Source organism: Thunnus albacares, chromosome 7 (assembly GCF_914725855.1).
Source record: "Thunnus albacares chromosome 7, fThuAlb1.1, whole genome shotgun sequence".
Lineage (NCBI taxonomy): Eukaryota > Metazoa > Chordata > Actinopteri > Scombriformes > Scombridae > Thunnus > Thunnus albacares.
The window spans coordinates 9,162,465-9,181,242 of NC_058112.1; the positions used below are offsets into that span (position 1 = coordinate 9,162,465).

Consider the following 18,778-nt stretch of genomic DNA (forward strand, 5'->3'; position numbering starts at 1 on the left):
TCCTCCCAGTTTTGTCTTCCTTACGCTTTCATGTATTTGCTTCACTTCCTTTTACATAATTTGTTTCTTCTCACATCTCTTTCCCCTTTGCTGCTACATACAATAGTCGTTTATTTGCCTGTCTTTCATCTTTTAACTAATTTGGTTCTTAAACACTTCTCCAGTCTCCTCCAATCCTCTTTTCTATGTCGTTCTCTTGTCTTCATTCTTTACCTTCTCTCCCTCTTTTCTTTTCACATCTAGTTGACTTTTCTCTGCTTTCCCCTCCTCTCTGCTCTTTTTGAGGTCATGATAGGAGGTGGTTCAGCTGGTCATTATGCTCAGTGGAGCCAGCCTCAGGGCCTGACATTTGGCTGCACCATGGGACCCTAAGCATTCATTATGCCAGCGGGAGAGGAGGGGACATGCAGAAATATGCAAATACGAGGGAGAGTGAAATCAGCTATGGCAGGGAAAATCCTGATTAAAATCCCAAATGACATAGTTGTGTAGTATGCACATGTATACACATATGGTATTGGTGACTGGGACAAACGATAGACCTCGAACATGATAAAAAACAATGGTAATCCATGCACACAGATAAGTATCCCATCCAATCTAACAGTTCTGAATATTGTACTATTTTGACTATTTTTCTGATGCAAAACAGCCTGATGATTTGGTTATTAACACCATATGAGGTTAGCATATTCTTTTGTGTTTCTCAAACACAGAAACTGTTTTCCTCTCCTGTTTTCAAAGATCTGCAGCTTAGGTGGTATGATTGACACTAAATTGCCCAAAAGCATTGTCTGTATAGACAGTGCTTACCTCCAGTCCCTTGTGACCATGGATTGGAATAAGCTGGTTAAAGGAACAAATGGACTAATGAATGATTGTCTAGCTTAAAGGAATAGAAATGGAATTACTGGAGGCTTTACTGGAGGCAAGGTGAGCAAGACAGAAAATGCTAATGGTAACTGTAAGGCTTTTGGCATTTCATTCAACACTAACATCAACAGTGCCAAAAGTTTTTTAATGTCGATGACCATTTCAGAAGTGTTTGTAGTTACTAGTAAAACCAACTTTATGGACATTTGGAACTGTGCCTTAAATAAAGACATGCGAATATGAGCATAAATGATCGTATTTGTTTAAACTCAAAATGCTCCTTGAAATCCTGAGAGTTACTCTCTGGTGTTGTCAGTGCCCTTCCCAAAAACAGTGGTTGATGTGAAAGGTTAGATTTTCAGTTCACAGATATCCCCAGCTGTATCTGTACATGTCTGTTTTCATAAATGTTAAAACCAGATTAAGACTGAAAACTGTCCAAAATCATGAATAATCATGAATAATAGGTTCAAATTGAGTGTGAGATCACACCAATTCAGAGAGAATGAACCGTAGGATGGATGGATCGATAAAGAAACCCAGAAGGGCATTATAAAAACATGGTGAATTCAAATCATTTCTTCTGCTGTAGACTGTAAACCATTTTCAGATGTTAGAGCCAATGTTTTAACTTGGCTATGTCAGTTACTACCGATTTGAACAATTTCAAGTGGTCCATTGGGGCACATTATAATTCAAATGAAAAAACCACATGGTTCTGGTGTTTGTTTAACCATGCTGAGCTATTGTCAATGAAATGCTTTATAGACTGTAATTCACTGAAATGCATCAGTCCATGAAAATGTTTTGGTCCAGAGACTTGATTCATAGATTGTGAACAATATGAGGGCATGACATTTAAAATACTTTAATACTACATACCTGTGATATCAATGCCAGCTGTTTATGATATTCATTCTGATTTCTCTCTTGCTCGTCCTCCTATTCCGGCTCTTTTTTTTCTTCTAATGATTTAATACAATTGAATTATTTTTTCAATTATCAAGTTAAGATGTGAGTTCATTACCTAGTTTTGATTGCCATTGTGTAAAGTGTTGTTTGTCAGGTTCTTCAGTTCATTAGCTTGTGTGTTATTTATATTCTCATTAGCAGGTTATTTATATTCTCATTAGCAAATGTGTCATTGCTTGGCTGTGATGAATGCAATAACAGACTGACTGTCCTTTCTGTCAATCAGTTCTTTGAAAAAGTGCAGTTAAATCCGCTAGCCCAAATGTATGCATTTACTTATCTGTCTGTCATATAAAATCTGAATTTTCATAGATATTTACCTTACCCTCCAATCCATAAATGCGTTTGGTGTATCACAGTGATTTTTATTTCACTCATAAGATGCTGAATGTTTGTATTTTGTTCTTCCGTCCTAGTGGATTACATTGGGATGTATCCAGCATAAATTGTTTATTATCTAGCTTTTTCCAATAGTCCAGCTGTGGCCTGAGCAGACACTGGCTGAGAAGATAGGAGAAACTGCATTGTGGAGGAGGCAGGAAAGGGCAGCTGGACTGTATTTCACTCCATTCACTTGACTGTCAGCTCAGGGCTCATTATCTCATATTTAGTTTCCGCACAGCAGAGCTCCACAACAGCTTTCCACATCTCCAGCTTCAGCCGCTCTCTGTTCTGCATCTAAATTTATTTATTTGGAAAAGTTTTGTGAATAGCTGAATGGCAAAACTTTGGGCAAAAGAATGGTTGTTTCACTTCCTAACTGTAAATAAAGCTTCCCGTCACTATTAATGTTGCAAATAAAAGATCAAAATTAGAATCAAGTTGTTAATCAATCTGGGCGCATTATGAAAACATTTGCATGCAGAAAATGGACCAGAATGCACTGGAACGTATGTGTGCAGGGTTTTTACAGAGTTTATAAAGTGAAGAAGAAAAAGGAAAACAATCTGTTTATCTTGATTTTAACTTTTTTTTTCAGTGTAATGCAGAGTAAGGTATTAGATGGATGTTTTAAAAAAACAAAACAAAAAAAAAACCCTCTTTCCTTCTTCCTAATTTGTGTTATATATTCAGTGGTGGTTGCACAAAAGAAAAACACTTGTACTGATTTCTAAATCAATACACAGTATATACACAATTGAAATGATGTCATACAATCATAGCAATGGTAGCAATTCTGTTTTTTCATATATTTTTAATCAGTATAAATGAAGACTAAAGACCCTTAATGTCCCTATAAAAAACAATTCACATTTTGAATATATATTGTATGTTAGTGGAAACATTCAACAATATATTTATTATTTACTACATAGTTTTTCATACTTTATACAGTGCTACTCAAAGTGCTTTTAGACGGTAGCCTCATCTTTTCTTTGTTACGCTCAGTTTTCCTTAAAAAAAAAATTAGCTCTTAGTTTTGTATGTTTGGCTGCACATAATTAATGAAACACCATTCACAAAGTGATGTCATCCTCACAGGTTTCATTATGAATACCTATTTCTTAAAGCAGAGGAAATAAAAATAACTATTTTTGTGTATACAGTGAATGAAGTGTTTGTCTTTTCTTGTTTCCTCTTTCTTTTTTTTTTGATGCCCAATCTTCCATTTTGACACTTGGCAGTAAGTCACAGTGTCCAGAGTCTTCAGTCTGTTCAACAGGAGATTCTTTATGGAGGTTTGTGGATAGTGCAGAGGGATGGCAGTGTGCCACACAGGCAGCCAACCGGGCAGGTAAGCAGACAAAGAGGTGAAGTCCCATGGAATGAATAAGCTGGCAAACAGACAGTGCAGTGCTGATAATGTGTTAAGAAATAAAGGTATACAAATCAGTTTGATGGGATAGAGGAATGTAAAAAATGTGTGTTCAGACAGGCAGAGAACAATCTACAGTGTAGTGTGTGGCAGATAGTTCAAATATACAACAGACACACATACACACACACTGACAGAGACAGAGATGAAGCAGTTACACAGAGTTTTTTTTAATCATTTGATCACTGAAGGTCAAAGACATGGTGCACAAAGACCATACAAGCAAAAAGTAGGAAGTTGGAAAGATTAAAGTCAGACAGCTTTAAAGAATACTACAACAGAAGACACATTTTCAAGTGTAGGCGTAAAATAATTTGCTCTAAAGAAAATCAGATCTTTAGAATCATCTCTGTGAAATGACAAGAGAGTGAGTTTGACAAAAGACACAGAGGCAAACAGACAGGCCAACATCCAAGTCCCGGGTAGATAGTGTAGTTGTAACAATACTGATGCAAACAGCGCTGACAAGTAGAGTACAATGCAGCATTCAGTCAAATAGATAGCCCTGCTGCTGAAAGCTGCTTCACCAATATACAAGCACTAATTTCACAACTATCATCTTACTACTTAATAAACATGAATGTATGTATTTCCAGCTCAATAGGACCCAGAAATTTTAGACACTAGTGGGAATAAATGGGTCGACAAAAAATGAAAATCCCAAGACAGAAGCACATGCTTCTTCTGTAAGTGTTCTCCTGAATCGTTGTTTCAACAATAAAGTGTGCTGAAAAGTGCAATAAATCTCCTTTTGTTGAGTAAGCAAACAACAATTTAATTATTCTCTTTCATTTAAATGTCTATCCCTATTGATTTTGACCACTGGCAACAGAATTGGTTTCAGATTTGAAAAATAAGATATCTGTGGAAACAAGACATAAGACGAATAGTTTACAATGTTTTTGTCCTGTGACCCTTTAAAGGGGACATATTATGATTTTTGTGATTTTTCTGTTATCTATATATTGTTATGATGTCCGATATCTATGTTGGTCAAAGTTCCAAAACTTGAGGTTAACGTATGTAGAAATGTTCCCTGCAAGTCAAAAGCCAAGGTTTCAGCCTTCTAAAAGCTTTGTTTGCAACTGTTTTTTCTACCTTGCTAATGAGCTGACGTCAGCTCATCACACATGTCCATAAACAGCCTTTGTTTGTTTGCTGAAGTTGTTGCGAGAGTGTTTGCACTCTCATATTTCAGACTGGATTTTGGACCGAACGTACGGATGTGTCTGAGAAGTTGACATTTCGAGTGAAGAATGTGAAAAAATAGTGAAATCCTACTACTATAGTTTGTTGCATGGTTTGTTGACGTAGCCTCCAAAGGTGGCGGAAGTCTCCCGAGGGGCAGGTTCCAAGAGTTGGCCAATCAGAACAGTGTGTAGTCATCAGGAGGCGGGGGCTTATAGAGACAGGAGTTAAACAGCCTATTTCAGACAGAGGCTGAACTGAGGGGCTGCATAAAGGGGCAGTATGAGTTAAATAAGGAATTTTTTGAACTGGAAATCATGCAAAGATATTTGAGTAGAGTCTCAGTTTCATCACCAGTTGCAAAAATCATGTATTTCCCTCTTAGACAAGCCTTTTTCACAACACACAATTTGACTTGTCATAGTATGAAAGCACATGTGGAACTAATAACATTAACAATGGCCCCTTCTCTTCAAGTGCCACGACAGTGTGACAGTGAGCCAACATGCACAATACCAGGACCCTAAAACTGAAGCAGTTAATGGAATTCAGACATCATTCTTTTCATTATTTACACATGTGGTTTTCCCACTGTGACATGTCAAAATGTCTTCTGTGGAAGAAAGCAATTGCACATTTTAATTTTAGTTTCAAAGGCTCGGGGAGGTAACACACTCCATTATTTCACAGAAAAGCAGGAATAAGAGAAAATAGAAAAAATATGCTCAATGGTTAATCCCCCCTCAGACTTATGAGACCTTCTGGGGTGTCATGACTCCCATGTCAGGAGCCTCTGCATTAGGCTATATTAGTTTGGGACCAAGACTAGGTAGTTTGAGAAGAACAGCACTTTATTTACATGCTATTTTGATGTAAATTTGATGGATGAAAAAAATAAACAAAGGGATACTTAATAAGCCTACTACAAATTTGCATCAGGGGCACAAAGTCCTGCATCATCCCATTTTTTTTGTTTTGTTTGTTTTTTTTTCCAAATTAACAGGGTATTCAGTCACACAAATGAGCTGCATTTGAGTTTATTTGCAGGATCTGCCACTAAAAGTAAAAAGAAATAATACAATTTCAAGCAAAAGGCCTCTGAGGAAAGCAGTGTGGTAAAATAATGTGAAAAATAATACATTTTTGCATTACTGGTCTGAGTGTGGTGCTGAACGGAGAGCTCCTGCAAATTGACTTTACATACATCTTTTAAATTGCTGCAATACTCTTCGCTGCTATCACTAAAGTGTGTACAGTGTCTGAACTATAACTGAAGACGAACCAAATGACTTCAATTTTAGACACAATTTTCTCTGCAGCAGGGCTCAGTCGAGAATGATAAATCAGGTTGAGCGGGTATTTGTAAAAATTTCCACTTCGGCCTCTCATATTTTGCACAGCTAAACTCGCTTAAATAAAAATTGACACAATTTTTTTTTTTTAACTTTGCCACAACATCAATGACATTTCTGTCATTTCATTATTCTAAAACCACAGCATGGCTACATAGTAAATATTGACAAACAAAATGTAACTGTTAAGAGCCCAAAATAGTGCGTAAATCTGTTGCAGGTTCATCAAATGTTTAGTGACAGCAGTTTCTAATTCTCCTTCTACTCACCTTGTGGATTTCACTCAAACATTTTCACATACATTTATCTGCTTCTTAGGAATATGTACTTGTAATTCATTGTCATGTATCCCAGCAGTATTGGTATTGCATAAGATGATTCATCTTTGAACTTCCTTTGATCCCATTCACACTTGAGAATAGAATGGGTCAGCTTTTGGTCTTTCTTAGTCACTTTAGTCTGATTAATATGAATCCCATTTCAGGTTTTGGAATAGCCATTGTACAGGTTGAATAATTTGAGATGAAATTTCAATCGCTCACACACATGCGGATACACTATGACGCATAGATAGCATGCACACACACACACACACACGCACGCAGCTGACTCAAACATACACTAGCATCACGTTTACCCTTATTTCTATCTTGTCTATGTTCTCTTGCTTCATCTTGGCTTTTCACACTGTGTCAGATCCCTAGTGGCACCCGCAGATCTGCCGGCCCCCACTGATTTCCCTTGGTGTTTCAGAAAGATATAGGAGTTAGCTGTAGGCAACACAGCCGTGTCCCACCAGCCTGTGTGATGAAATCAATCCACAACATGTGTATCTGTGTGTACTTTCTTTTTAGTGTGTCAATCATTGTCCTTTCATGTGTGAATTGGTGATCTTTTACCACATAACCCTTCTCTCTCTGCTTTTTGGTGTTTAACTCTGCACATGTGTGAGCACCTCACATATGCACCTCATTACACAGTAACTTGATAGTTTACAAACTCTCTACCATCTCCATCTCTATTTATTTCTCTTATCCGGTCTGAGCCGGAGCAGCAGAGCAGCAGATGGGTCCCAGTGATAGCTAGGCAATGGCAGTCCTGTGTATTCACATCCATCCCTCTGTATAACCATCCAATGCAGTTAAGATTGATTGAACCCTGGCTCCTGCCAGAGGATAAAGCTGATAAGAGAGGGCAATGAGTCTTCCCCGAGGCCACCCACATGATACCACTTTATGATTAAACACAACGGACGTCAGCGTTAGAATTATATGCACCCCCATTGTCCCATTAGAGAATGCTAGATGTTTATCATATAAGTTGACTGATTCTGATGGCCGTGTTGTAGGGACTGACAAATGCTTATTGGTTACACGATGCTCATTTGTGAGTGGAATTATGGTATCTGATGAAGACAGTAAGGATTGAGAGGGTCAGCTTGTCTCTGATAACACATAAAACATGTAATATGATTGTTTTACGTTCAATAGACCCTGGTTTGCCAGCAAAATGAGAACATAATTCACTGAGATCTGTTCAGGATAACCAATTTAGTCATTGTTTTAACACTCTAATTCGCTGCCGGTTGGTGTGGTGTCAGTGTGCAAAAGTGTGCGTGGATGACTGTGCGCCCGTGTGTGTTTGTGCGCACGCTCACTGAGTCATCTCAAATAGTGTGGCTTTTGAGGTGCGAAGTGGAACAGAGTATAGGTAATGAAGGAGATGGGACTGTGTAATTATTCTGCACAGGAAGGATTACTGGTTTACTTAACCATTAATGGTTCACCTTGAAGTGCAAATGCCAAGGGGATAAAACCCACACTTCTCTGCCCCCCATTACCTTCAGCTGGACTAAAGACGTTTGGTATTAAGCCGCAGTTATTTAATGTAGACTGCATATTTTCTAGCAGCCCTTTTTTGTCTTATTTGACTAGTTTGGCTAATGTACTGTGGCAAAGTACTGTTGGGTATTAAGAAGAAGCATGAAAAGAGATTGATGTTTATGAAGCATGTTACGCAGTGCTGATATTTGGTGCTTAGGAGAATATGTGGGTCAAATGAGAATCACAAAGGCTTTTGTGCCAGAAAATACTGTACATGTAACTTGATTGGGTTTAATAGTTTCAGAAAAGGAAATAATTTTAAAGGTTAAGGTGTTCTTTTTGTTTGTTTGTTTTTTTTAAAAATTTGTGGCTATTGTTGATAGCTGCGATTGTTGCATCATCACCCTCATTGATTAGTCGTGTCATTTTAGAATGACAGAAATATCCATCTGTATCCCAAATACATCACTTTATCAGAATGCAGTCACTACTTCTCTTAGAATGAGTCAAACCCAAAGCTTCAACAAATCGAAGAGGTACTAAGCAGATGATATTTTAACCAGTCTGACTGCAAATTGATGACAGCAAGAACATAAAGCACTGGATGGAGATACAGTTTATAGACACTTCTGCTGCACTGGAGAAATAGAAAACACTACTCAGAAGAGACACCACCTAAAGTGGTCTATATTTGTGTGTGTGCACGGATGCACTTATCTGTGCATTTGCCTTCACAAATGTGTACATACGTGCATGTGCATTTCCGTGCATGTAGTGGATTGAGTGTGTGTCCTGCTGAATTGCTGCGAGTGTATCTCATCACTGACAAGAGAGTGAGGGTTGAGGGTGTGTCAAGGATTGCCTCCTATTTCAGCTCAGCTGCAGCAGGCAGGATTTCCATTTTTGTTCCCATTACCAAATAAAATGCACCCTGCTGTTAGAGCTGACACGAGGGAGAAAACACATTAATAGGAAAAGCTAACTTTTTAAGCAGCTGTCTGGGCAGCAGAAGTTTGAAATTGCATTTCTCATGATTGCTCCAATTTTAGAAGCCAGAACACAATACATATTGATTTGTAATATGTAAGAAATATCATGTACACCACAATCTAGACTCAACAGCCGCACTATTTGAGATTTATTCAAAAGCTTTTTTCCTTAGCATTTTGGTTACACACTCAGAAATGCAACACTTTAGACATTGAATTGAACCTAATCCTTTTACTGTTAACTCATCAACCCCAGAGCAAAAACATCCCATCTGAGCAAGGACTGAGAAAACTAAAACAAATCTTCATGTAGCTTCTTCAATTGTGTTTCACTCCAGTAAAAATATTTTATTTACAAAACCATCATTTAGCTCTCTCTCTCTCACACACATATTGAACATGAGAAGTATGTTTGAGTTCAGACTCAACCTTGTTCTTCACTGTCTTCTCCAGGAACCACAGTGATGACAATGACGGCGTTCGACGCAGACGACCCCGCCACAGATAACGCCGCATTGCGCTACAACATCGTCAGGCAGTCGCCAGATAAACCCTCCCCGAACATGTTCTACATTGATGCAGAAAGAGGCGACATTGTCACCGTCATCTCCCCTACGTTACTTGACAGAGAGGTGGGTTGACGTGTGCATGTGTGTGTTTAACTGGATGGAGTGCTGGTTCTTTTCCAATTGGAGTTCTTGTCATAAGCAGTAGGCATTTCTGAGAGGAAGCTTGTACATCTACTCTTTCTGTACATGTCACCAATTCTGCCAGTTAGCAGAGTGAAGACAGCACATTGTAGGATGTCATGTGTATGTATAGATACAGCGTTTTGGGGCACCTGTATTTGTGTGTCTGTATGGGGCAGCGCTGGTGCAATTCAGTAAGCAGGCGCATAAGTGAGATGAGCGCCCCTCCATTTCCCCCTCTAACCAGAGCGAGACAACGGGATGATTGCTTTTTCAGCAGTGTGACGAAAGCCAGAACATCGATTGGGTTCGCTGGTGGAAGAGGAATATTAGCTGTTGTCAGACACTTAGCGCATAGTTTAATTGAGGTGATACACACTCATCTGTCGGCTCTGGTGGTGTCCAACAAGCCTGGCTGAAAACCTCCCATCCGGAACTGCTGGAACCATGGCAGCTAACTGCCTTGATGAGCCGCTCCCATAGCTACAGTAAACTGTTTAATAGAGGCATAATTGATTAAAAGTATGATGAAATGAGATGTAATCAATGCAGTGAGCACTGTTAATGCCGGTTTTGTGAGTTGAGTGAGAGATTGAATGAATCGAGATCTATGTTGGTCTTTGTGGTTTCTCCTCTGTAATGGAAATGCGAGACTTTTGAGAAATTTCTCTTCCAGGACATTTCAAAAGATAACTCTCCACTTGTCTGCAGCCAAGATTTATTACAGTCTCTAACAGGATGGTGTTCAAATATGCAGTTGAATGCCTTTGATGGAGGTTTATGGCCAAATTGTCAGCCTGTTTGAGGCCTCAATAAATCTCTGCAAAAGGTACAGATTCTTTCTGTCACTTTATTACCCAAAGCTGATAAATTTTTGAAGTTATCAGTAAATCCCTCAGAGTGACCAACACCTGAGACCCAAGTTATATGTTATATATATATAATCACACTGGAGTCATGCTTGACCTTCGGTTAGGCAAAACTGAGATGTGCATGTTCAGGCGTTACCTACTGTGATGCAGTGCACTATCCCATACAAAAGGATCATAAAAGGGTAAAAAAATACTGCGATGACTCTGGGTTTTCTAGTCTATTTCCTCCTTTTTCATGAGGTATCAGTGCTGTTAGAAAGGCCTTCTTGGCATCAGTGGTTTTTCCTCTACTGTGCCATAATGGAAAACGTGTTCTACAGCAAGTCAATGGACACAGATCTGTCTGTCAAAATATCTTTTTTGAAGGTTCAGTAGACTGTCTCTTTGAGCTTTAAATGAAGATATGAGCAGAACACCACGGCGTTAAAGGATTTTCTATAATATTTCAAGCAATGAGTCGATTATATACCTGTGTGAAAGACTCCACACAAAGTGTCAAGGTCCATGAAATCTCCTCCATTTCAAGTGCTATCAAAGCAAAAGAAGTGAAATCCAGTATGATGATTTCTTTTTACTAAACAGTCATACAGCTATAACTTATCATGTCTGCAATAGTGTAGCCCTCTATATTATTACTATATTATGATTGCAAACAAGGCCACCTAAAAGTGATATAAGCCTGAAGCTCCTTGTATGATTGGCTATGTTTTATCTACAAGTCTTGTATTTATCCCCTCATCCCTACAGCCCCATGATTCATTAATGTGCTAGCTTTTTTTCAAAAACATCCTCAGTGGTTTTAGCAGCAGTCCAGCTGCAGTGCAGCATCTCAATAACAAGACTAGGTCAAAATCTAGTATATGACTGGACCATGTATGGTCAATGTGTGAAATTGTGGCCAATTTGTCACAGGGATAGTCAGTGAGAGTGTCTGTAATGTAAATTCCTGGATATTAAATGTTCATCTGCAATTTTCTGTAGTGGTCCCAGTAATATTTGCTGGTAAAGTGTACTGAAGTAGCATCACATGACATTGTGCATTGAGTGTTTTGTCAGTGATTGTTATTTGGGGTGCTTTAACCCTCCATTATGCCTCTATGCACCTTTTTTCTGCCTCTTTCCCGGTCGATGATCATGGAGGCTGTGGTTGAAATTGTAAATGAAAGTTTTGACTGCATTTTGGGTGCAAATTCAGGAGGCTTATCTCCTCCCAGTTATCGCAGTTGCAGTCAAATCAAGGGCATCTGCAGAGCAACCACCCCACACTAAACTGATATAACAGCTACACGAGTCTCATGTTTTACCAGCAAGACTCGTGTTTTAATGCTGTTGTTCATCATTTGTGATGTGAAAACGTCAGAGAAATAAAAGTTTGCGTCCTGGTATTAGTTCAGTTATAAAATCCAAACGCACCACAGAGCATCTCTCCTGCCGGCAGCTGACAGCGCTGCCAGCCAGAGAGTCGATCACACTGCACAGTAGAGGAGGAGAAGTAGAGATGCTGGTACGTTTCTATTTATACAGGAGTTTAGTCGACTTTGCTGCATTTAACTCCTGAATGTCAGAGCTCAGAGCATCAGAATGAGTATATTTACTCACTCTGCCGCTGCTGGTGTCACGCTGCTGTCCACCACTTCCATTATCTCACGCTGATTCATTTTGAAAGAACAACAGCCAATGGGGAAACTCCAACACTGGGCCAGCTGACCAATGGTGTAACTTCATCACTCACTCACTCACTCACTCACTCACTCACTCACTCATGGACAACCACAGTTATAGGGTTGGTCCAGCCAAAAAAGAGAGACTTCTTCAAAAGCACAGTCAGCAGAGCAAGATGGACGTGCAGAAGGCATAAGATTTAAACTGTCCTCTAGATCAGGAGAGATTTTAACCCAGCCGCTTCACCATGTTCTCATAAATATGGCTAAGGCATGACACACATCAATTCCATCTGCCATCCAGAATATAGTTTTTGAGGACAGCATGTACAGCACATTTGTGCAGTGTTACAGACAGAAATAAAAAGAGAAGAAGAGGGAAAAAAGGGAGAGATGGCCAAACTTTTGCCCCTCCATTCTCTGAATTCCTCAGACATAATTCAGGTGGAACCTTAAGTGTATTTGGATAGGCACCTCACCTGCCCCGGGGAAGCAGAAAGTAATCCGGAGAAAATTGGAAAATCAATTTTGTCACATTGAGATTTGTTTGATTTTCCCTCTAGTGCTTTCTCTGAGGTGTAAAATCCTGTCTTGATATGCACATTTATTCCACCGCTCTCTGTTTTTCTCCTCACTTTACTTTAAACACGTCTCTCCTCACTGTCTTATATTATTCTGACACACGGCGGTGCTGGATCAATGGCAGGCTGTAATTTTTGACAGCTAATATCACTAGGGCATGAGGCCATTTTCATAAGTCTGAAAAGACGAAGGAGTGCTCATACAGTATCTTGCACCGGATGCACATGAAAATCTCTCAATCATCAGAACGCTGTTAGAAGAAGAAGTCAATCTACTTTGCAAAAATGTCCCTATTAAACTGTTTAGTCTCATACGCCCTTTTTTTTCTCAATAAAACTGAATATTTCTACTGCGTAGTGTAGCTTGTACCGCACCTTGGAGTTCAAATTATTTTACTTTTTTGCACATGTAGATAATGTTTAATAGGATTAGAAAAGTCAATATAGGAAGTAGAAGGACTTTCCAGACTTTAACTTATTGTTTCTGATTGGGGTCTAATAGAGAAGGAATTTGACTGGTAATGAGACAGAAAAGGGTCGCTATCTCGCGCCAATATTAATAAGCACGTTCCACCCTCTTTGCTTTATGTGAAGGCAAGCGTATGGCAGCTTGACACAGGCAGTGTGCGGGGTGTTATGTTATCTTTCTGAGAGATGGAACTGAATTATGTTTTATTCCTGTGTGTGTATGTGTTACAGCGTCTATATCCACAAGTGTGTGCTGGCGAAAACGAGTTTGTTAATGAGAAAAATCAGCTGTTTGGAGAAAACATAATGTCATCACAGATGTTAGTCCAGACTGAAGATATTGTCCTGTCTTGATCGTGCATACTAAAGAAGAACACAATGTCTTAGATGGCTGATTTATCAATCTAACCCTAGTTTCCTCAGTCAGCTGTGCTTTCATGCACCCCCCCACACCCATTTTTTCCGTCCAACCACAAGCTGGAGGAGCAGAGATGTGAATCAAAAAAGAAGGTGGACGCAGCTGAATATGCGCAGGTCAACTTGTTATCATGCTAATGTGATTCATTTGCAATAAGCTATGTACAGTAACTTGCATTGAGCACGAATCTTCAAATGAACACGCGCAAACAAAATATTGATTCATACATTCTGATTTATACCATCATTTGAGACATGATGAATACTAGTTGAACAGTGCAGACAGAGACACGCTCACACGCAGTGAGTTTTCCTTAATGCAGACATGAGGAGGGGATGCTCATAGAATGAACAACTCAAACTAAATAAGAAAAATGAAAGGAGAGTGCTAAGGTTATTAGTTTTAAGTTCATACAGAATGTATTTGATAAGTTACAGTGATAGAGTGATTAAATTTCCTAGACATCCACACAGTAGCAGACATCTGTCTGTGCCCACACACACACACACACACCAATCATTGTAATCTATTTTAGTCTATGGAGTGTCCGTGTGCAGGCAGGCTGTAACCAGAGAGGACAGACTGCTAATGGCAGTGTGACTTTCTGACTCTAATGCTCTCTGGCCAATCTGGGAGCTGTCACTGCTAAGGATAGCCAATCGATGGAGTCGGCCGACCCCTCCATCCCCTTCCATGTTCTACAAAGGTGAATTACATGGAGATAAAATGGATGTCTGTCTGCGTGTGTGTGTGTGTGTGTGTGTGTGTGTGTGTGTGTGTGTGTGTTTGGAGTTGTGATGTTTATATTCAAGTAGATAAAACTTAACGTTTTCTTATTTTTTCATTTTGTTGTCTTTGTCTTTTACCCCCTCTATCTGCGGTGAGCGCTTGTTAAATCCATTTTATACTGTCACACAGAAAACACATTTTAACAACCAATACAGTACATGTTTTTTTTTTTTTTTTCATGAAGGTGACTTTCAGATAGAAAAAGTAGTGCTTAACGATCACTGTTGAAAAAAGATCTACACGTGGAACAAAACAAAAGCTCTGTTCTTCAGTCTGAGTCAAGGCTAAAGTCTGCAGCCTGCTGTATTGTGTACATGAAGAAATAATCTCTGCTGACAGGGTGGGTGATATTCTGTGTTGATCCGCACTCATCATCTGTCAGCAAATGATCTTTGGTTGTGTGCTGTGTATACTAAGGACTACTTTGCTGTGGCCTGCACAAGTGTAAATGTGTTTACATTATACTGTATTATCTGCTCTGTTATGCTTAACTATTCAGAATGACAGGTAGATGGATGAATGTACACAATTGTCCCTGATCAGTCGTATAGTATGTAATGTTGGCTGTAAGTAAAGTGACCTGCTGTTTGTTTGGTGTGACCTTGGCGGTGTGCTTCCTGACAGCGTTTGGCTGATAAGAAAGCTTATCCTGTCTAATGGCTTATTTGGCTCAGTGGCCAGAGTGGCTACACGCCTGTGTGTGCTGTGATGAATGACAACTGAAGCTTTGGCAGGTTCCACTCTTGAGGAAAACTGCATTCATTTTCTCTGCTTTCATTGTTGTAATTCTTCCCCCTCCTTTATTGACCCCCTCCCGCAGTGCCTGTTCATCGTGTTGTTTTCTTGCTTATTTTCATTTTATGTTATTTCTCCTCTTTGTCTCCCTGCCTCACTGTCTATCTCTTTTTTTTTTTTGTTTCTGTCAGCTTCACCTCCCCCTTCTCTGTCAACACTTCACTCTGGACATCCAATTACTCGCAGGTCATAGCGTAGTGATTCCATTCAGAGCAGAGCCATTCAGCACGGGCCTCAAACAGCCATTCAAATTACATCCTCGGCTGCCTTCGGAGTTGCCGCTCTGCAAAATGTTGTTTTCAAACATTTCTAGGGCCACCACCTAATCTGATCCCCCAAACATAATTGAATGTCAGTCGTCACATAAAGATGCTTTCCTCTCTTCAATTAGCGTCTCGTTTCCTCGTGTCACAGCAACGAGACAAAGCAGACAGAGAAATATTTACTCCTCTCAGGTAGAGGCCGGAGAGAGTTATTATATTATGTCATTTATATGCAAATAATACAGCACAGGGAACACATTGATAAGATTTCATTACAGCAGATCTGATGTGCACTTCAGTTTATAAACTCCCTTTCATTCCCCTATTATGATTTGGAGATTGGAAAGGTGCAAGTAAATGAGCTGGTTGGAAGGAGATGAAGGCAAGTATGGACAGAGGTGCAGGCCCTCAGAGTGGATGAGGAGGAGAGAGGCATGGAAACCCAGAGCTGTTGTCGGTGTGAAGAGGTGCAGGGCAGCTTGTGCGGTGGCCAACAAGAAAGGCGAATGATCAGAGAAAGGGTGAAGTGCTGGTTCGATTTCTGCTAAGATGCAATCTCCAGTAGCAAGCTTAATGGAGAGGTGAGACTGGAGAAGGTTCATGGGTGCAGAGGCAGTAGCAAGGCTGTAGAACAATTTTTGTAGCAACAGCACAGCGATTTTATTCATAGCAACAACAACAAACCCAAGACACTTTGTATTCACCAGCCTGAGAAATGTTTTTTCACCCATATCGGTAGCTTCAGAGTTGTGTGGAAGTAATTTAAAGATACAGAAGTGTATATCTGCAAGAGCTGAGAGAATCAAGACCTACAGTGCATAAATGAAATACAGCCAGTGTATATAAATGAACTACTGTACAGCCACTGTAGACTACAAGCAGTGTGAAATATATTCATAGGTCTTTTTACCCTTCAAAAATAGTCGATATGGAATACTTCTACTATACACTGTTGCGTCCTGTATGAAGTAGCTTGCAATGAATTTTTATCTTGCTCTTGCATAAAGGGAGGTTTGTAACAGATGTTTGTTCCGCAAATTGATAGTTTTGGTGATGATTAAAAAGAATGATGGTTTAGATTGATTTGTGTTTCTCTTTTAATTTAGCTAGTGGATATAATGTGTTTGCCTGTGTGTGTGTGTGTGTATGTGTTGCTTTGGTCTCCAGTGTACTCGATTTCTGAAATATTTCTCCCAGTATGCCAAAATTAATTCAGATGGGGACTATGTTAGTGATGTAAAAGAACATAGTTGATCCGTGATTCGTACAGATCCCCACCCACGGTTCCGCATGCATGTGAACTTAATTGCAAAATTGAATGTCTCATTGGAGACACAGTAAACAAAGTGCTGTAGCTACGAGTCATGGACAGACAGTGTTTCGCTTACAGGGCTTTTGAAGAGCAATGACCAAACCAGCATCCGAAGTGACCTTTTCAGGTATGTTTACACGCTGTTTAATGTGCTGCAGCTGAGCAGCTAATTAGCTATCTAACTGCCAACTGATGTTAGCGGTGCACTTTTCCCTGGTGAATGTTTGTATGGTGGGTGGCTCGTTCAACAAGCTAAGCTACGGGACAAGACGTGTGTTCATGTTTGTAAGTTCTCATCAAGTTTTGATGACGTGGACACAGGCTGTTGTTTCATTCACTACCATGTTTGAAGGAAGAAGGTATCATGCTTCATATTGCACTTTAATTTAACAATTAAGTATTGAATATTTTATATATTTTAAGGTTTTATTTAAACATTTGAAATCTTGAATTTTGTTTTCATTTAAGACAATGGGCAGAAGTTCCTTGCTTTTTAAGTGTTTCACAGAGTAAACGGAAAACAAAGTTATATTTCTCTCCCTTTTTTTTTCTTGCTGATCTGAAACATGATCCTATCCGTGACTGAAAACCGTGATATGTTCCAAACCATTTGTGATCCATTTGCACCCTTAGACAATGTATATAAAGAATGGAGATCATTGAGACTGAAATAATCAGAATAATAAATTATGCAAAGAAAATGTGACTTTTATTGTGAAATTATGCCCATTACTTATAGATGAATACAATATGATGAAAGTACAAGTCTTTGCAATACAGTCAGTGCATTGTAGTGGCTGATGGCAAAGTCACATTTAAACCGCCGCTCAGTTTTGTTTGACACTAAAAAAATTCTCTTTTAGCTGTTTCTGAGAATGATGTATCTTTGACAGTAGAGGGCTGTTTTCACATTCTTCACATTCACATTCATTCTTCCGCTGAAAGTGGAAAGTTTCTCTGTGCTCATTGAAAATCAGATTTTTAGGGGTCTTCAAGCATAATTTCTGAGATCACAACTACTCTGGAAGCCAAACCTGGCAATATACACAAGTGTGATGTGGAAACTTGAAGCCTCCAGTGCACAAACACTGAGAATGGACTCGAAGTAAAGTAGAAGACATCTTGTGTCCAGCAGTTAAACCTTTGAGATGAAATATATTTACATATTTATACATTTTTAATGAGGAAGAAAGAGTAGATGCTGTAAGGAATTTAAAGCGGCAATCTCAAAGATCACCATTTTGTTGTCTTTGGCAGCACCGTGTGCAATAAGCAGTACTTGCAGATGTGTTGTTCTTTTGCACGGATAACATGAATAAATCACTCTTATTGGCTTTTTGCATGCAAAGCTTTTATCGCACTTACAGTAACGTAACGAGTGTAGTTGTCGTCAACTCGAGTATTTCACCCGGTTCAATGTCCTCTTCTGTAGCATACACACACACACACACACACACACACAAGGAGCCCTCGCTGAAACACAAGAGAGCAGTGGAGAGGAGAGGATATAGTGCGACCATAAATGACAGCAAAACACAGCAGAGACTGTTTATTTATGTTATGTAGCTAATTTATGTCATTTATGGCTGCACTACTTTGTCTCCTCTGCTCTGAGGAGCACCAAGGGACGGGGTTCAGCCCTGCATGTGTGTGCTGCACACACAGCGCAGCACAGGAGAGACAGTTACTGAATGTGCAATAAAAGCTTTGTGAGTAAAAAGAATAAATAAGCCGCTTCACACGCAAACGAATGAAGAGTCTGTTGCGTTGGCTCTGCTAATTTGAATGCATGGTGGGAAAGTCGCCGCCAACACCCGGTTTGTAATTATCATACTCTTTGATAATACTACAAATGCAAGGGCTTTCATCAGTGGGCTATAGGCTCAATCACCACTGTTTTACCTCATTTGGTGATAG

General features: G+C 39.5%; 1 protein-coding gene across 5 annotated transcripts in view; it reads left to right on the plus strand.

The window, feature by feature from the left end:
- cdh13 (cadherin 13, H-cadherin (heart)) overlaps window positions 1–18,778 on the plus strand; it is a 356,911-nt gene that overhangs the window by 217,592 nt on the left and 120,541 nt on the right. For all 5 annotated transcript variants that reach the window (XM_044356226.1, XM_044356225.1, XM_044356227.1 and 2 more), the window contains one exon: window positions 9,467–9,645. In XM_044356226.1, the coding sequence (XP_044212161.1) occupies window positions 9,467–9,645 (179 nt within the window). The remainder of the gene's footprint in view (window positions 1–9,466; window positions 9,646–18,778) is intronic.